The 21,470-nt window shown below is 39.4% G+C and overlaps 1 protein-coding gene across 10 annotated transcripts in view; it reads right to left on the bottom strand.

Moving 5' to 3' along the window:
* The window catches only part of ank1a (ankyrin 1, erythrocytic a), a 90,725-nt gene extending 69,791 nt beyond the window's left edge, over positions 1–20,934 (bottom strand). For 7 of the 10 annotated variants that reach the window (XM_030142814.1, XM_030142815.1, XM_030142817.1 and 4 more), the window contains exon 1: positions 20,608–20,934. In XM_030142814.1, coding sequence (XP_029998674.1) covers positions 20,608–20,733 — 126 coding nt within the window. In that variant the 5' untranslated portion in view covers positions 20,734–20,934. The remainder of the gene's footprint in view (positions 1–20,607) is intronic. The other 3 variants (XM_030142822.1, XM_030142823.1, XM_030142820.1) reach the window with 1 other exon arrangement.
* Positions 20,935–21,470: the final 536 nt, after the last annotated feature.

The following is a 21,470-nucleotide window of genomic DNA, read 5'->3' as shown; positions in this document are numbered from 1 at the left end:
TATATCTCACTTACAAGTTACTCTTTAGGTGATTATGTCTTATTTTAAGTGTGATGAGATATTTTGACTAGCAATAAGAAAATCACACTTGAGAAGATTTGGATTTTTGCAGTGAAGGCTTAGAATCAGTTTCCTGTTTCTGTCAGCAATGATTACACTAATATTATGTATTGTATTTGCATTATTTATTGTTTTTATTGTATTATTTGTAATTTCAGATTTGATGTTGTTATGGTTTATATTGTTGGTGGCCAAACAGATGTACTATATGTAGCCTGTGCAATATCTGTCCATACACTTCATCATATCATGATCGTATCATAATCTTGTGAGAATCTGAGCTACCGTTTTTCAGCAAACACATTGGACCTGTAATAATATTAGTCCCATGTAAATCGATATCTCTGTGATTTGGTGGAATTTGGAACATTTTGGTTTCCTACATGCGTGTTTTCAGCCTATATTGTGATAGAGGATTGAGAAGGCCAGTGATGATAGATGAATGTTTTGGATGGAAATTTAATTAAGTATGAATATTCACCGAAATATCAAACTTTCACCCTCTTGAAGAGCAAAATCCCAAAAAGGCGATCAGATGGATGACATGCATGATGGCTACAGTAAGGAACATTCCTCTGTATTTCAGTAGTGATCTGTGAGTGGTGAGCCTTGACATTAGACCTGGTGAACAATATCAGTAAATCTGAGTAAAAACAGACTTGACCTGCCCCATGTGAGTGCACCACATAAAACACAGAGATGGAGGGATAATTTCTAAATCACTGGAGATCCCAGTTCATACTAGTCCTGTCCTGTATTATTACATTCACCTACAACTCTAATAAATTTAGAAAATTCTGCAAACATGAAGAGGATCAAACCCATAAAATTAGGATTTGTACACATGCAGACACATCAGTGGAAAAGCACATGAGACCTACGTGGAATGAAACTACCAATACCCAGAGACATGACCTGTGAACAAGTAACAAGTCAATTTACATTTTCCAGTCCCTCCATTGAAGTCAAATGGTAATGATGCCATGGGATAATGATTCTCTGTGGGTTTGTTAGATTTAGATTTGCATTTAGCAGCACATTTAAATGTTTCTGTGACCTTTTAAGCCCAGAGCACTGAGAAATTGTACTAGATGAGACGAGGAGAAATGAAAATCATAGAGTGATGGAAATTAAGAGAGAAGAGAAAAAAAGAGGTGAAGAAATACTTTAACCTCCATATCTCTGGTAAGAGGATATAATCTTTGAGCAAATGGAGTGAGAGGCTGAATTGATCTCACATGTGACATGTGACCTTTCACATGAATTAAGCCATGAATATGAACACTCCTGGCCATAATGCAGTAGAGCAGTATTACCACTGACCGTAGTGAAAGAAGACACTATTCTCCCACAACCACCATGTAAGAGTCATGCTGTATGAGTGGTTTTGTAATGTGAAAAATATTGATGTATAAAAAGTATTTCTGTAACATGTTACTCAAGACAGCATCTCTGCAGATCCTCCTCCTCTTCTTCTGTGTTTTAAACTTACATAAGTCTGTGGTGCCTTTGTGCACGGACGGCACCAGTACAGCAAAAGGTCTGTGCAATGTAGGAGTGAACTATCTCTCTTTTGATAAACTGCAGTAAAATGCAGCAGGACTGCTTATAAAGACACATCACCGTGAAAACGACTTAAAGAAATCCAATTTATTCAAGATATCGATACAACAGTTAGTGCCGTCATGAAAATAAATCCCTTCGTCAGGTCATAAATGGCTATGTGCATCTTGAGAGCTTGAGGACCGGAGCTCACCTCTTCTGCCATTAAATCATTCATAACCCTGCAGTGCTGTGGACCACGCAGTGCCAGACCTGCCTCCACCAATCTGTGTCTCTGCTCTGACAGTAAGCACACACACTACTAGATTCACTGTTTTAAGCCCTGCACTAAAAGCAGTCTCAACAGACGGCAATTACAGATGCTCATCCAAGCAGGCACACACATTCACCAACACTCAGACAGTTGGTATTTATTTCTGTCTCCATGATGTTACTCCTCACACCTGTATCCCATTCTACCCTCTGTGACAGCATGAATCTACAGTATAAAGACATGTCAAAATCTGCTGCTCGCTCTGATAGTCTTTCTCCACACGGCACTCCCCACACCATCGATCAGCCTCGTCTCCATATTCATGAGCTCTGCAGAGGGTCTGGAAGGGCAGAATGGACAGCAATTCTTGACAGAGGGGGGTTCCCTAAGACAGATGTACCTACATAAATTCCTGCACTTATCAATACATCTGTAATGAAAAAGAAATCTTAGTTTAGTTAAACTACCATTAATGAAATTTAGACACATCTGTCTATATGTGTGCATTTATCTCCAAACCTGTGACACAAAATCAACAGCACAACATGTACATTTTTACACACAGTGTTGTCCTCAAGGATGGTCCAGATATGGATGTGAATCTGGAATTTCTTTTCTTTCAGGGATTCTACACCGTTGGGCACATTTTCTCAAAAATTAAGGCAGCTGTTGTTTAAGAAAAAAAAAAAAAGACACCTATATTGGAGATTCTCTAAATCCACCATATGTGACGGACATTCATTCCCCATCTGATACTTGTACTAATCACATCCAGTGACAATTGATGATCAACACATGAATCCAGATCATGGGAGAATGTTTTAAAGGTCAAGAAATTGATTCATAACATACAAAGAATGTTGTGTACATATCCACAACATCGTGGAATTATTCAGTGTGATGGATATTAGTTTTATGTCATTACTATAGTATCAGATATGAAATATATGAAGAATACTAATAAGGACAAGAACTAATTGAGGTTAAGTGCCTTGAAATGAACAAAGCATAATATGATAAATAGTCTCATTTCAAGTGGTGGAAAATGACGTGGAAGTTATGATGAAATAAGACATTTCTGTTATTTTCATTCAGCTGATTTTGTACATGCAAGTGGGAACATCATGATTCCGCAAATTTCTTGGAGGTACCTCAAATAATTATGACCAGACAACTATTAAGCACAGAAAACCTACAAATCCTTTTGTCCTAGTTGATGACTTTTATTGAATTTTGACCTGAAACAAGCAGTAGCAGGCTTTCGGAGACTGTAAGTTTTAGTTAATAAAACCGTCAGGGTGGAGCCCTACATAATGAACTGTGGTGATGAGATTATTTATAGGAGCCAAGTAAGGCTTATAAGGTGCATAAAGAGAAATGTTTGTCGTACTGGCAATTAAACAGACACCAATAAATCACGTTATGGGTCAACGTTACTTATTAATTAGTACATTACAATGTAAGGTTAGGAACAGAAAACAGTACAATCAATAGCGCTGGAGGTAACTGTCACTAAACATACTGTTTCTCTTAGATATCTGGAAAATGATCATCAAATATCTGTTTTAACCTCTTCATCCTTGAATTTCGTCTCTGTGACAATCAAGCCCATGACTGAACAAGTGCAGAATTCCTTCATGAATAATTGATGACTCTGCGTAACAGTATTGCAGAACAGCATTGAATTACTGCACTGGAGCAAAGGGAGAGGCGGGTGTGAACACAGCTTGTGTGTGTACTGCATGCTCGGCTGGTATCTGGGGCAATGTGTGACTCTGTGTGTGTCGGATAAAGACGGAGCCCTCCAGGCGACACAAACCAAACACAAAACAAACTGATTCCTCCCACATTGTCAAGCCAGGTCCTCCACATTTACTGTCCTCTCTGCCTTTACTCTCCTCAGGACATGTCCATGTCTTGTGGGTGATCTTTGAATTAAACTGTCAGCATCCTGACTGCATCAAGCTGTGCAGTAAACCTGCTCAGATACTGACCAAGTCACAATGAAGTTAAATGGAAAGGAGATGCAACTGTCTTACAGCCAGCAGAGGGAGCTAATACTAGCTCATATTTCATCTGTCCTCACATATCAATCCATTTGTAATGAATCAAAATAGTAAATTAAACCTTTTATTGTGCATCGAATCTAATTGATCCACTTTCTTTGTATAAGATACTCAATGCTTAACTGTCTACCTGTCTATCACATGACATTTCTGGTAGTTATTTCCAGATGCCTATATTACTCTCCGTCTGTTCTTTAAGGCTGAATGTTTACAAGCGATACAGCAGTAAACTTTCATTAATCATCACCATAGAGCATACAGACAAGTTGAAAGATTATATTTGTAAATATCCTATTTAATGTTGCATCCACATCAGCTCCATTTTGCATTTTAGGTGATGAGAGCAGTAATGACATTTAAACTGGGGGAAAATAAATGTCACACTGAAGATAAATTATCAACAAAACTGAAAAGGTTTACTCTTGACCCTGAAAAGTGTTTTCAGTGTATGACAGACTATGTAAAAAAATAAAATCCTCTAGTGGTGCATTGCATAATTAAGTATATTGTGCTAAGATCAGTGGGGTTTTAAGCCAGAAATAAAGATTATAAACTGCAGGATCTAAAATGTGTCAGCAGACATCAGAGGACAAGTAATGCCTGAGCTATCAGCTTATTGTGGATCTACACCATTAAAGCCAAACAAGAAGGATTTACACTAAAACAAAACATTTTACTGCACTTACAATCCAGATTTTCACACTCACCCGAACATCTCTGCTCAATATCAGGATATTCTAAGCACATTACATAAGAACTGAGGCTGAAGAGTTCAGGGATACTACAGTGCTGAAACAAGTGCATACACAAAAATAAACCTTTTGAACTCACACAATGCTGCAAAAATCACAATCTAACAATTAAACTCAGTTTCTTGCTCAGAAAGAAGCCTTGTAAGTTGCTGTAAGTTGAAACACATGAGAATATGAATGCTTATATCAGCTGTAGATAACAACATTCATTATATCAATATATAATTTACACAGAGGACATGATATTTCGATTGTTAATATCATCTGATCAAACTTAAACTTTGAGGATAAAGATGGCTCAAGTACATGAAGAAGGAGCAAGAGAGCACTAAAGGTTGAAAAATGGGTGGGAATAAATACATGAGTAGGTGACAAAGTGGATTCAGTTTCATCAACTCAGCAGGAAGCAAGAATTGCAAAAATGACAAGAACAGAATGACAGCATGGGATGTGGGGTAAGAAAACTGATGAATGATGGGAAAAAAAGAACAGTCTTAAATGGAAGTTGCTTAATAATGACCTTCAGACCACTGACAAAAATAAAGGAGGGGGTCAGTGGAGAGACAGAAGAGATGGAGAAAACAAAAGAAGAACACAGATGTCTTGTTAGAGAGTGGGAGTGTCTTTAGACTGTGTTTGAGCTACAGCCATAAAGGATTTTAAAGTTAAGGAAGGAAAGTGACAACATAATATAACACTGTACAGCTGTGATATAATGTTACAGAGGTTACAATTCAATATACTGTGATATACTGTATTAATTATGCATTTAAAGAAATATGATCATTCCAATTTTCATAATTTCATTTTAGGAAAACTGTATAATTACCTGCATAAAATCTAAATCAACCCATAACAATACTGACACTACATCTACAGGGGGTTTAAAAACAATACAAAATTAACTTTTTTCACATAATAACAAACCATAAATTAATAATCAAGTCAAATGATTTTGACACTCACTGTAAAACATTCTAATACTCGTGTATACAGCCTTGGAAAACTGGAAAGCAACTACAACGGCACATGTAAAATATCTCTCTAATGTATACTGACATACTCTGTTTCTGTTATGGAAGCATCGTTGAAAATTTTTACATATTTTAACTCTTATCACAGATACCAGACTTTAAATGTGAGATTGAGAATAGACTGTAAGCTTTTCAATAGTTGACAGGTTCATTAAAATATTATAAGCTTCAGTAGAGCCAATGGTGAGACATTTAAGGCATGACTAAATACTGCAGAGTGACAGTTTCTTTAAAGCATTGACAATAAATCAAAACATTGATCTAGGAGTTATTGTAGTCACATGTAGAATGGCCCAGAGGCCGTAACATAGTCATACAAAAACGAAGCCACAATGAGCCCCATACCCTCACTATAGACGTGCACACATTAGCGTCAGATGCAGAAGCCTTCCACCAGCGTGTAGGCAATTAAAGGTCATGCCTAAGGGTACGCTGAGGCTAAAGTCACAATACTCTATACTGTGGCAAACATTTTCTCCATTACCAGCAGACTAACTGTCCTGCTCTGCCTCAAGCCCTGCTATATATTCTCCTTCACTTAGAAGGGGAGTGGGGGTAATGGGAAAAACGAGAAGAGCAGCCAAGGAGTAAGAGGAAAGCACATGGTGAAAGCAGCCAAATGCAGAGTAGTCAAGATTTAACTCCAGTTGTCAATAAAAATGAATAATTCACCTAAAAGACATGCCAGATCCTGAAGCTGTCAGTCTCCTCATACCTCCCTGATTAACACGATGGGACGTTGACCAAACTGGGTTGGAAACAATAAAATCAAAGAGGCCATAGTGCACAACTGGCTGACCTAATCCATATGGGAAAGATGGATTTTCAGTGAAGCATGTTGCTGTACAGGAAATGAAATATGGATGTGAGCATAGAGCATCTACTGTTGGGGAGTAGTTCGCTAAAGGACAGTGTTTCTGTGTTTGTGAAGGAGGTAATTAGAGCCGTCACTGGGCCAGATGTTGGTGTTGAGCAGGGTCAGGTTATCGCACACACATAGGGGGCCCCAAGTGGAAGGAGGATCAAGGGCAAAGCAGAAAGATCCAAGTATTGCACTGCTGTCCTCTAACAGATTTACACTGAAGATGAGCTTTTCTGTCAAGATAATCACAAAGATACCAAAAGCGTCGGTCATGATATATTAAAAATGAGGACATGTTTAATAAAAGTGACCGACTGGCAAACAGGCAGGAGGACACACAAATGAGATGATGTCAGTGTTCATATTATGGTTAGACAGTCCTCCATAATATCACTAGGTGGCGGCATCCAACTCTCTCACAGAACACCCAATGCTGTGCTGACTAAGGGCTGGCTGACAGTCGATGTGCGTGTGCCAAGTCTTCATACATGTGTGCTTACATGTGATGGTGCGCGAGGTGCGGGTTGACCTTGTAAAGCTGCTGCATTCACGTAGATTCTCCTTCATCCTGTGCCGATACTGCTACAGTCCCACAGGACCATACCCCCCTCCTCTGTTATCTTCCCCAGTTTGTAATCCAAATTGATTTAATATGGAGAGGAAAATGCAGCAACAACATTATCTGAACAAATGACTGTTTACTAAATCACACGATTTATAAATGTGTGAGGTGGAATTTGATTATTCCATATCTACCTACACAGCACTCCCATTTTCTTTTTTTTCCAGCCTACTGAAAACATTAGACTGCTGTAACAGTTAAAATGACTGATGCTCCATCCCCCTTCCTGCATCTTACTGCTGCTCACTTAATCGCCGTTGCTTTTCTCTCTCTCTCAATTGGGATCCACAATGTTTGGTACAAATTCATAGATTGGGGGAAGAGAGGGAGGTGGAAGGAATCGAATGCATGATGTTGCAGTGTTGCAATGTGCCGCAAGTAGCTGCAGCAGAAAGGGAGAGAGAGGGAAGGAGTTGTAGTCTATATCGAGGCAGGAGAATTGATTATGGGAGGGATGGAGGAATGTACTCTAGGAGAAAGGGAAAGGGGTGGGCACCTGGCTCTGCATCTGCTCAAGAAAAATCTCTGGGGTCAGCCAATTAAAGGGAGGGTGACACCACTATCCTCCAAGCTGGCTAGTAAATCCTGCACCACAAGACAACCCACGTGCCTCTGTTCAACAAACGTGTGATCTCATACAATGACACACAAACAGGCAAGGACACACACACAATGAAGACCTTTTAAAGTGCAAATGAAGGCAGTTAAAGACAGGCCACAACTATTTGAGGTGTAGGGATCATATTCTTTAAAGGGGTTATAGGTAGTATTGATATTCCAATCTCTCAACAGCAGGGGGAAGTCACATACCAGAACACAGAAGGACTACCAAGACTATGTATCCACAGACTCTATCACTCACTGAATAAAGTATAAAGCTCATTGTTGGGGCTCATCTGTACAACAGTATCCTCTATTTTTCATCATCAAATTGGCACCAGTTATTTTCACAGTTGGTCAAAATAACAGTGTCTCTCTCTTCACATGTTGTATGAGCTGATAGTTTACATTATAGCTCCGTTAGCTTAGCTCTGTTTTTAGACAGAGGACACTTAAAATAAAACCACACATTATCTTTGTTTCTGTACAGTTTGTGTTGTCACTAAAGATCTGTTTGGAATTGTAGAAATACGGTCACAACTGTCACAGTTTAGTCTGAACTGTGGATCAACAAACAGCGAATGTCAAACAAAGTTGCTGATGCTACAATTTCAGCATCAAACTTTGTTCTTTTCATTTGCAGCCTCATCATAAGAGTGCTGAAATATGACTCATTACTCCTCTAGTGGTCACATAAAACCACCGGGCATGAAAAGATTTCGTTTTCATTTCTACAATCAAATACATTGGCATCTTTAGCATAACTTCATAGTTCTTTATTCTAAACACTAATGATAATTTAGGCCATTTTTAGTACTGGAAAGGGAAAATACAACATATAGACCCTTTAAAAGTACGAACAAAGATGCAACAGCATTGAACCATTAGTAGATTGGCTGTGGGTACAGACTGTCCAATGCCATGTTTCCACTGCATGAACCTTCCCCAACAACTAGGATCTCTGGAGAGGCCACAAGGACCAGGGTCTAAATTTAGTTCAGGGGACTTTATGTTACCCCTAAAAGAGTCCCTGCTCAGGGTTAGTACTTTCTGATAATTCAGGAAGTTTGGAGGTTGAACTTGTAGTGCAGAACATTTGTTTGGCCAGTACTTGGAGAATTTTACCTCGGACACCACTTTTAAAGTGCAGCTATATATACATGTTTTATAATGCCATAGAGCTGCAGAAAAAGTACATGACAGCTGCAACTAAATCCAGACCTTTGTTGTATAGTTTCTTGTACAGTGGTGCCCAAAAATGTAAAAACTGCTGCTGTTTTTTTCCACACATAAGGGGACTAATTGATCAATAGACCTCAGTAGAAATGTAGACCAACAGCTAAAGCTTCCATTCTTGGAGATTAGTGTTCTGGGATTAAAAGTTCTAGATACTTACATACAACTCATCTGCCTGGGTTAGGACCACTAACCAACAAAGGAGAAACATTTGGGGAACACACCCCTTCAATATGTAAACCACAGACTGTCTCCTAAATTAATGGAAAAATTTTATGGAGTTTTTTATGAATACAAGAAAAAATATATAAATGTCAGCATGTTTTGTTAAACTCATAGTTTGATCAACACGTCTACAAAAAAAATGTAGCCCAATTTACAGTAATAGGTGAGTAATACAACAGGGCTTCACTATGACTCAAAGAAGGTGCTATTGAGCTTCTAGCATTTTAACATTAAACCATTACCACATTTACACAACTTGAGATTTAAGTAGACTACCATTAGTGGAAAAGGATGTCACAGTCTCTAAACTACATTTACTTTATGAAAATACATTGTGCACAATCTAGACACAGTGAAATATCACACGATAAGCTTCACAACTGCAGAATTTGAAGCAGAAGTGTTGTATTAGCTGCAATGGGTTTAGCTGGTACCCAAGGACTGCCAGGGACAGTTGCCAGAGACACTGACGAAAATAAATGCTAGTTATGGACTTTATAGTACAGAGAATCAATATACTATATACTCAAAGTTATTAAATAACAAGGGTTTGAATACATCGCTACAGACTGAGCACCTGTCACATGGATAAATGAGGGTTGTTATGTTCTGTGTCATGTTTTATCCTCCATCTGATCCACACTTTATTGGCCATCGTCATGCAGAGCATCACTGTGCACACTGGGTGGGATGAGAAGTGAAGAGGATCAAATCAAAGTGACATCACCTCTCTCTCCGGGGATACAGATGAAGAGGTTTACACATGCCTAAGCTTTTAATAACAGGTCTGCAATGCTTCCGAAATGTGATGATACTTGACACAGGGATTAGATGACTCCAAAATCTGCACTCCATTAAGTAAGATGTGCCACCAGGGAGCACAGAGCAATAGCTCAAGGCATCGACAAAGGCCACTCCTGGTCAGGTGTTGTCATCCTCTGTTACCCAAAAACAAAGGACAAATGTAGGAAACCACACCTGGTCCTTCTCCTTAAAAGCCTGACTGAGCTGATGTAACATATATACTGTATTTCAGCACACAACACTAGACTGTGCAGGTTTAATTCAGTCAGGAAATTCAGGCTGCAATCATGAACTCAATCTTCTGCTGCCCATCACATTAAATGAATCAGACTTTCTCTATTGTCCGCACTCAGAGAACTGGAACTGAGAATTACAGCCGGGAAGCTGTGCTGCCGTAATGACCTACTGTACTGTTGGGTTTTGAATTGAATTATTCCTCTTCCCTCCGGTAGACAGAAAAAAAAGGAATCATCATATCAATCAGGTAAATAAGACACCCGTCATCCAATACAGAGGAAAAGGGCGCAGAGTCACCCTGGGGTCACCCACACTCCTCTGATATTTCACTCCTTTTTGCTCCTTCCCTCCTCTCCAGCTCTTCCCCTGGGCTATATTCCTCCAGTCAGAGCGCTCGTCTTCACACCAAACACTTGCACAAAATCAGAAACACATAAGGAGCTTCCCACACATGTAGAAATGCAGTCTTACACCAGAATGTTCGCTTTGCAGGCAGAAGCACACATATAACACTAGTAAAAGATATGCTCTGAAATGAAGTATCCTTTAGTAGCACTCAAATGTAAATCCTCAGATCGTTTCATGCGAGTTGTCCTTTAGATGAGGAGTTATTACCGCTGATTCACACTCAGACATGTGATAATGGTAATGCACCTTAATGCTGGATGCCACCTACTATAAAAATGGGGAAAAAAATGGAGAAGGAGAAGTCTGTTCTGAGCTGTAGACACTGGCAGATTCAGCAAACTATAACCCACTCTTGCTGTAGTAGAGGTGAGCAATATGGTTTAAATCTATCATGCAATATGTAATTTTATCACAGTAACAGTCATACTCATCAAGTTCAGTGTGAAATGGGTTAAAATAACCTTAATATACTTAATCACATTTGATTATTTTCTTCTTTTATGTGGGACTTAAGGGAAACCACCAAGGTATAAGGTCTTTCCTGTTCAGATACAACTAATTCTGTCACATTTGCTGTCTTCCACAAAACATGTGTCATGGTAAATGATAGACCATAATATAAAACTGTAGACATTTTTCTGATGCACAGTATATGTTCTTATATTGCCCTACTGAAGAAGGTAACACATTTTCATGTGGTTATACATGAATGTAACAATAATGAAGAATCTTAGTTTCCATGTCTACAATTCTTTCATTTTCTGTAACCGTTTAACCCTATGGGGGGTTCAGGAGGCCGGAGCCTTTGTGAAGGTGCAGGAGACAAACAACCATTCACTCTTATTCAGGCCTACTGGCAATTTAGATTGACCAGTTAACCTCTTAGATGCATGTCTTTGAACTGTATGATGAAGGGCGAGTACCTGGACAGAACCCACCCAGACAGGGAGAACATCTAATCTCCACACCAAATGGAGTTTACATTTGTACAATTACATCTTCCTAAATCCAACTAAATCCTAGTGAACCTGTATAAGGAGATCTAACAGTGACATCCCTTTGTTCAGTTTTCAGATTCTTACAAAAACACATAATGTCTGCGATTAAATAAGATTGATCCTAATATAAGATTCTCAGATTGTCTACTCAGTAAAAACTGCACCAAACACCTACAGGTTAAAGCAGAACACTTACTCTGAGACAAATAAAATCTTTTTCTACAGAGCAAAGTAGAACAGATCAATACAGTAGATGGTAGGCTGCACACTGCAGAGGCTCCTGGCTATCATACACATTAGTTCAAGAGATGCTGCGCAGTGTGAAAAGGGAGGGCTCGGAGTACCTGCACATCAAACCTCGCTAAGCTCCCTATCCCACCTCCTGTCCTTTCCTCACTCCTCTTTCATCAGCCAGAAGGAGCTTAAAGGGAGAGAGCTCAGGTTGGGTAACGGACACCCAAAGCTTTCCTTTTTCACAACAAGCTGTTCAGCAATGACATATCAAATTCCTCCAAGAAGATATCACCTCACATTATTTTCCTCCCCTTCCCCTCTCCAAATCTCACTCTCCTTTATGGAATGATGGGGATCCATTTCAATAACCCTGATCTCTCAATTCTTGTTGAGTTACGTAACAGCTGCACTATCAGAATAACAATTGGGAGGAGAGATTAGCGCAATCGACCAAGGAGAGATAGAGAGGAAAATGAAGGGAGGGAGGGATGCACTAGAAGGAAAATCTAAGGAAGCCCCTCTCAATATGACACATCATTTCACGTGCAAGCTTAAAAATGAGTATGTATTACAGTGCAGTAGGAGGTAGTGCACAGACGAGCACTGCTACTGTTAATGTGTTTTTTATGGTTAACACAAGCCTGTGTTGAAGACACATGCATTGCCGAAAACACTGCAGTAATACGTGTCAATTCAGCATCATTTACAATCATTAGCCGGGAAACACACCAATAATGGTTTGAGTCTCAGAGGCTTATGAGGATTATCAAAATCATTCATCATGTACACTTTCATTGTATTCTGCAGGTAATAATCTAAATTCAGGCGGTGTTGATACTTAAAATGAAAGAATGGATAGTGCAGTGAGATGGAAATGGAAGACCACACTGATCACGTTTAGAAAATAATCTCAGGCTTCAGAGTTTTGGGAAAGCCGAGGGCCTGCTGAGAGGGACGGCCCGGTAGATGCTTGATGTTATTTTGATTTTTTATTAAATTAATTTTTTTCTTTTTTCACACAGAATTGCATTGCACCCTTTGAGAATCAGATCCACTGCCACTACCTGCTTTGAAATCTCCCAGGCTCCACTGTGGGTGGGTGGAAGAGAACTGGCCTCACGTGCGCCTTTTCTTTCCTGCTTTAATTAACGGAGACTCATTCCCAGGCTCCTTCAACATGAGTGAGTGCCCTGGTCAGGCCTGCTGAGTCATCCATCTGAGGGGTTCCACAGGGCCAACCTGGGCCGCAGCTACACATTCACACTTTAATGTACAATATGGAATTCATTAACACACAAATATGCATTAGTTGAGTTTAGGTAAAGAGAAGAGACACAGCAGAGAGCTACTTTTCCTTTTACACATCTTTATATTGCTATGTCTAATATATGAACACATCATCCCCCTTGCTGACATAAGCAGATCTTACTGTATCTAAACTGTATTCATCTAACACATAACACCCATGTTTTATAATGAACCAAAACCACTTAAATCATTGTGCCTATATACATGACCATAACAATCAGATAACTGGGAGTAATCCGATAATTGGCGTCATCAGATGCGACGTGCTTACATGCACTTTAGAAATCCGATAAACTCTGGTTTACATATTTCAGTCTATTATTTGGAGTATGTATGTATGTATGTATGCAAGACATGCACTTCCTGTCATTCAAAACATCCAGTCTTGTCGACCATGGCAATGCCTACAGTGTCAACGTTGGCTGTCCTAATGTGGGAGCTAAAAAGACTACAAATAGGTTACATGTTGCTGCTATCCATTTCATTTCTTTGGTTACCTTTTCCCTTAGGCTTACATTGTCACTGTGTAACTTCCGTTTATATAGTTTTGTTTGTTTGGTTGTTTTTTTTTTTTACACATTTGCAGATGTAAAAAAAAAAAAAGAAAGAAATCAGATTAACCTGTGTACATGTATGAAGACATCGGAGTATTGGGGAGAAATCTAGGTGTGTTAATCCAATTTCTCATAATCAGATAACGACCATTAAACCTATCAGATTATCCTGTTTACATGATCACTTGAATAATTTGATAACTCCAGAAATCTGATAATGATCGGAGTATTAGTCTGCATGTAAACGGGCTCAATATCTGGTGCTACAGAGAAATCTTGTAGTCACAACTGATTTGCACAAAACACTAAATCTGCTGAAACCACTGATTTTCTGTTAATCTTTAAAGTTAACTGTCACACCAATTCTTGCTATTAAAATATGAGTGTTTCTGATTTTTTTAAACTGTCAGTGTAAAATGGGTTTTGGATTCATTGTAGGTAGGCAAAACTATGTAAGGCAAACATGTCACGTCAGACTCCAAAAATAAAAATGCTGGCAGCTCAAACATTTAATTAAATGACTCGAAAGATAGCTGCAAATAAATCTATAAACAAAAGAACACAAGAATAGCAGCTCAACACATTAAAAAAAGAAAGTAGGAGAAACAAGATTCTCCCATGTTCCCTGTAGTGAATCCATTTTGAGATCGATGTGGACGAACACTGGCTTCATCAGTCCATGTGTTGCAAAACTGCCCAAACATTTCCAACTATGGGTCAAAAATATTTCAAACCCTGTCAGAGATTTTACAAAAATGACTTAACCCAGATCCAGGTTTAACTTTATTTGGTGATGATGAACCTGAATTATCTGACACTTTGATATATTTTGTGAACTTGTTAGCACAAAGGCGTATTGTGTTACCATACCAAGAGAAACAGCCAGCATCCCATTGAAATGTATGAAAATTACATGACACAGTGTGGATGCCTCGAGGTAAATCATTTTCACATATTCTGGTCTTGTTCAATATTGTTCCCTTTCTGGCAGGAGGTCTATAAAATTTTGCAAGAAGTATTCCAGACAGACATTCCTTTTGAGTTTGAATCGTTATACTAAGTTCTACAACCATAAAATGTCTCCTCTAATGACAAACATTTATTTCAGATTTGCTGCTTGTAGGAAAGCCAAAACAAGGAAGTGGCTAAAAACTAGAAAAACTTACAGTGAAGGAGTGGATTGACATCATTTCTGACATTTTTAAGATGGAAAGAATTATGTTTGCAATAAGACTAAAACAAGGTCTGTTTCTGAAAAGATGGGAAAGATGGTTTAGGTATGACACACCGGTTCAACCATTGTTTATCTAAGGCCATGTCTAATGTCCATTTCACCCCTTTTTTCCTTTTTAACCTTTTTGTATCAATGTTTTTTTTTTCTTTTAATTTTTTAGTATCACAAATGTGCACCCCAGGATTCCTGTTCTAGGGAGTTTAGTTCTTAATTTTGTATTGTATAAATTACATCTTTTGTATTGCTGAGGGAGGACCAATCAACCAATCATCCTTATCTGTATTGTCTGTGGAGTCACAGGGGTATCGCTGTGTGATTCAGGTGCAATTTTCAGATGAATGGATGAGAATGGTGAATTGGTATGTGAATAAACATGTAAACCATGGAAAATCCTAATAAAAAGAGAAATGAAAAAAATGACATGACATTTATAAGTAGAAAAGAGGAGATGTGAACATGTTCATAATATTGCAACCATTCCTTAATTTTCTGTTCAGTGTAATTCATGAATGGTGTCTGGCTGGTGACATCCTTTATTTTTGGGGTGCATTTTATTATTTGTAGTTCGGAACGTGTAAGTATCTGTAGAAGAAAACTATTTAATTGGATTCACAAGGTCCTAGATGAGACTTGAATAAAACTTAAGTTCACAAAAGTTGCAACACTTTGGTTAAATGTGACAGCAGCTGTAAATTAAATATTTCACCATCTTTCAAAGATTGAACAAAAATTATGTTTTCAATTTCACTTTCTTGACAGCAGGTAAGCAGGCTGGCAGGAGTAATCAACCCAGCTAGAGTTGGCTCTGATAGGCTTAGTCACTGCTGCAGCACCTCTAATCCACTGCACCAAACCACACACAAATCAAACACTGAGTCGTACATGCACATGAGCACTGTACTGGCTCCTACGTATGTCAGTATAGTACCCATCTCTGTCAGACATCAAACACATTAGCCACCGTGTATGCTCTGCGTCCTCTTCAGGCAGGGAGGGTAAGAGATTTTGGAGGACGGAGGGTGAAGCAGACAGAGACGAGGGTGGAATAATGATCCACTGCTGCCACCTCTACTTTATATGAAGATGGAGATGGGCACTTTGATATCACTTCTTTGTACTGTTCACCAGCAGCCATATTCGCTATACAGACTTTTGCCATGTCTTTTGTTTAACTTGAAATGATAAGCAGATTTTTCCTTTAACGTTGCCTGATGGGCTGCGTTACAGAGTATATCTGTAGCCAACACCTCTGAGTGCCAGACACTGTACAGGAGCAAAGTAGACATAGTGCATCCTGACTAGACCTGCTGTATTGATGAGTCTGAGTACTAACACCACTAATGGGTCAGGCCTCAGCTGCCACACTTCTCCCTACACTTCACAGTCTTACAAGCAGAAGTCAAGCTTCGCTAAGCAGAAGCTGGATGTAAACACTGATGGTAACTTTATAACAAGAGAGTTTTGCAGATCACACTTAAAGTCACTAACATAGGAAATACTTAAATCAGAGCTGTACAATACTGAACAAAGTCACTAACTTAGGACATACTTAAATCAGAGCTGTACCATATTGAGACTTGTGGGCAATATTGAAATTGCAGTTTGAGTCTACTTGATTGGTTATTAAAGAAAATTCACATTATTTATTCAGAAATATCAAGTCAAAGTCAAATAAACGACTTAACCTTTAACCAAGGTTAACCAACAGAAAAAAAAAAAAAAGTCACCGAATCCAAAATATCACCATAATAGATATTTTATGCATTTTTTCCCCATTTATACAGTTAGATCACCCTAAATCTAGACCTTTATATTGCAGCCTTTAGCAATCATATTAATAATACATGTTGATATTGCCACTACAATTGTGATTTGACTAACTATGAAGCTGTAATTAAAATGTCTAAACATAGTGACATGTATATGCAAATAAACAGTAGGTCTTGAGATATGAGGAAAATCTGTGATAAGCATTAGCAATGGTCAATATTACAATGTTAATAAAAAATTATAAGTAAAATATATTGAAGTGTGCATTTTATGTAGCTATACAGGGCCTGTGTTTCTTAATTCTTTTCACATCTTCCTGTTTTGAGTCTATTTTGGATATTCACTGCATTTTAAGCAGTCCTCTGCATTGTGTCTACATATTCATATTGTGATGATGCCAATGACATTTATTGCATGAATATAATTTAAGACCATTTTAGATTTACATACATATTCCCATACAACTTTTCTAAATTACTAGCCAACTCATACAAGCTGCCTACACCTGAATGAGTAAAAGGCAAAGAATTAACAGTAAAGTAACTTGTACTATGAAAAGGCAGATCTCTATATGGTCAATATCCAAGAGAAATAGTTTCTATATTTTATGAAGGGGGGACTTGCAATAGGCATTTCAGTTGTCCCTCTGCCATACTTTCATTATAATGCATGTAACAATATCACCCTATTGACATTAGTGTTCTTTTTTGTGGATATGCTTTGTATAATTCTTAAAAAGAGGATACATATGGAAAAGCAAGTGAAAGCTGTTACTTATCAACTACCAAACAATGTTTCATGACTGCAAGAGTCAAAAGAGTCACCATAAACAAAGTTTTTCACAATTATTGAGTCCCCAAATTGCAAATATATTAAACAACATGTAATGTTCTCATTCTTTCCTTTCTTTGGTTATTAATTCTAGGTATATATTTCCCATGACCTTGGGAATCTTCAAAAAACCTAAATACAGTGATACATATTTTTTGTGCATCATGCTGATAAGAGACAAGTGATCCACATAGCAAAGCAGTACTTCATCCCACACTCTCATACTACGTACAGAACTATTGTCACCAGGTAAAACACTTCAACATAAAGGAGCTTTAGATGTAGACACAAACGCACATACAGAATGAGGTGAAAATAGGCGCTGACTCCGACAATAGGGCTTTGTTCACATCCTGACAATGCTCATTTTTCAAGAGGAGCAAACTCATCAATAAAAGTAATTTGAGGACAACATTATCCACTGCTCAGCAACTGACCTGTGCTGTATAATACCACTACACCATGAAGCCAATTAAAAGACATTTTTACCCTCTGATGAGGAATTGTTAGCTTTATGAATCTGGACATTCATCAGTGGGTATAAATTTAAGCCCTTGCAAGGATGGAAATAATCATAAAACATCAAAAAACACTGTCCAAGACAAACACTTAATTAAAAAAAATATATAATATTAGCAATGGTGGAAATGAAAAGAAAATGATGAGCAACTCAAAGAAGTTCTGTGAAAGTTATTGATGCAAAGGCAACAACATGAAGCATTTACATTTAAGTCTAACTAGGGGCCCCTAGAGGCCAAAATAATCAGTGGACCAAACTATACAAAACATTACAGAACCATGTGACAGATACAACCTGCAGATCAACAGACATTTCTATTGTTTTTTATCCTTCTTTCTTATTTTACTTTAATCTGAACACATAAATCAGCCACTGATTAATAAAGCAATAATTCAATGTGCAAGATATGTATCAGTTACAGAAAGCTGTGAGAAATCCCTCATATCATTGTGCAGTATAAATAAATTAAATGACTCCAGTTAAGAAGGAAAATGTAGCTTATGTAACAAAATCTGGCATGAAAACCCAATGATACAGGGAAATTAGTTGGAGTATGTGTGTTAATGTTTGTGAGTAAACTGTGTATGGTGTTTCAATAAAAGATGTAGGTCTGGCACAAACAAAGTGTTGACTTTGCCTACATCATGAGGATGGTGACAATCCCCAAGAGTCAGTTGATACATGACTCAGCTATAAGAACAACTACTGAAAACAGGTGTTTAGTGTGAGAGTGATTTGTTAAATGACATGCATGAAAATATATACAAAAATGCAATTAGGCAACTTATGAATTATGGTCTGTGCAGTCTGACTGTGCAGCTGCAGGCTTTATAGAGGAAACAAAGAAGGCATGAAAGAAAGAAACAGATAAAGAGAGAGAATTCCCCCTGTATTAACATCTGCTCCAGAAACCAGGAATGGCAGTAAGCCAGTGTTTAAAAAAAGGAAGTGAGGTTGGGAGGGGGAGCTGGAGGGGAGTCAGGAGGCTTATTTGAAAGACTTAAGCTGCATGGTTACGTAAGTGATATGGGATCCTCTGAAACCATACACTTTGAGTCAAACTTGCATTAGTACCCCCACCAGAAATGTCATCCCTCCTCCCCTTCGTGCTTCATCCATGCAGGCTTCCCCCTTCTTGAATCTCATCTTGCCAGATTCACCCTCGCTTGCACACAGGGATTACAGACACACAGACAAGCATCTCTGCACTCCCTTACACAATCCTGTGTTTTAGGAAAAGCAACATCTATTAGAAGAGATCAGAGTTGAATCTGGAAGAACTGTCACTGTGTACAGAGTGGCGGTATGTGAGGAATTCGTGTCCCTCTCAAATAAGGAATAACAGGAGCAAACCTCTACCAATCCGCCACAGGTCATAAAACCTTTCCCTCTTTTTTCTTCTTGCCCTTTTTCCTTCTGTGATTGTGCCTTGAAAACTCCTGTTTGCTAGAAGCAAAACAGAAAGAAAAAAACTCTTCCCCATCCCTGGCCTTCCAGTCCTGCCTCCCCTCTCTGGGAAAGCAGAGGAGCTGTACTGTGTTCCTGTCCATAACACTGTCTCTACTGCATCAGCATCAGATTGGTTTACAGCCAGCCTGGCACAGTGCAGGCTCACAGGGCGGCTGGACTCATACTCATTTGCTGAAGACCAGTTTGCCACCAATACACAACAGTACAATGTGCGGATGACTCATTTTCATTAATGAGTTTGAGTGAAATGCGACAAGCGGCCAGAGAAATAAAGTCGACTCTGCAGCTTGATAATATGTCCCTGCAGTCGGTGACTGGTGGAGGAGAGATTTATTGTTTACAACGAACCCTGCCAGTCGCTCGAGCGCTGCCTGCCTGGGACTCCTCAGTCAGACAGAAGCCTGCAGGTATTGCTCTGCGGTCATTACAATGCCACATAGAGGGAAAGCAGAGAAGATAACAGACTGTTGCAGACAGAAGAAAGCCCACTGTTCTTGTTGGATAATTGGTGCTGTAGAAAAATATTTGCTCAGTGACACCATACCGCAGTGAGAAAACAAAGAAAAAGAGGAGACAGAAAGAGGGGACAAGACAGAGACAGAGACACAGTGAGAGGTAGAGTACTAGACTGCCTTATCAGAGGGCTTGGACAGGACAGTCAGTAAAGCAGGTATAAAGCAGTCGAGAGGAGTAGGAGAGCATGCAGTGTGTAGTACCGTTTCCCTGTGTTTGTATGCACAGGACATACATGTGTGCCAGGGAGACTGTGTGTTCACACAGTAGAAACGCACTCATGACTGGTTTCCATGTGTGCCCCGGCACCCCCTGATAGGAGCTTAGCATGACAGAGAAAGAAGGGGGGGCGTCTCAACCTTCCTGCCCCCCTCTCCAACCACCCCTCCCTCCCTCTCCACCCTATCCCATCACCCCACCCCTGACTACCCCACCTGTGAATGGTCCCAGTACCTTGCGCTTTTTATCCCGTGAGCGGCTCCTCTTCTTGACTCTTTCCTCCTCCTTCTCTTTGCGCTCCTGCTCCGCCTGGGCTTCTAAATCCTTGTTCTTGCGAAGATGTTTGGCCGCTTGTGCCATGGCGGTGGTGGGGGTCTAGGTGGTGTTGCCTTGTCCAGATGTTACAGCAGTGGTCTGCGGAGCAACGGCGCTGGGACTTCTACTTGATACGGGCCAACACTAGCACTGCTGCTGTGTGTTCCTCTATGGCCCTGCAGAGTCTGAAAGCGTGCTCACCCTCTGCCTCCTCCTCCTCCTCCTCTTCAGCAGTGCAGTCACACACACACCGGCAGTCCTCAGCCGTCTGCTGTGGGATGCTACTGCAGCGCAGCTCTCTCTCTCTCTCTTTCTCTCTCGCTCACTCACTCTCCCCAAAGCTCACACTCTCTCACTCTCTCAATTGCTCAGTAACACTTCCCTTGTTCATTTTTTCTGCTGCCTTCTTCTCTGGTCTGTCGTTCTCTGTGCGGAAGGAAAAAAAAGCAATGGTTTTCCTCTTTTTACTTGTTTTCTGTGACTGTATCCTTCACATATGTCTTTCCTTCACTGCATGCTGTTAAACCGCTTCAACACCCCCCACCACCATCACCCCATCAACAAAGATTAAAAACGGATGAACTGACAGTCAGTTGAGAAATAGCCCGAGCAGCTTTAAATCAAAGTCAGCTCTCTTTCCTCACATTGCATTGATTTTGTTTCCTTTTCCTGTATTTAATTTCTCTGCACCTAATAGTCCTACTGTGTGTCCAGCTGTGGAGGGTCGCTAGGCTGCACGGGGAAGCTTTCATCACTGCAGCCAATCACACTACCAATCACAC

Source organism: Sphaeramia orbicularis, chromosome 9 (genome assembly GCF_902148855.1).
Source record: "Sphaeramia orbicularis chromosome 9, fSphaOr1.1, whole genome shotgun sequence".
Lineage (NCBI taxonomy): Eukaryota > Metazoa > Chordata > Actinopteri > Kurtiformes > Apogonidae > Sphaeramia > Sphaeramia orbicularis.
Note: the sequence above shows the minus strand (reverse complement) of the source record. Positions and strands in the feature narration are given on the sequence as shown.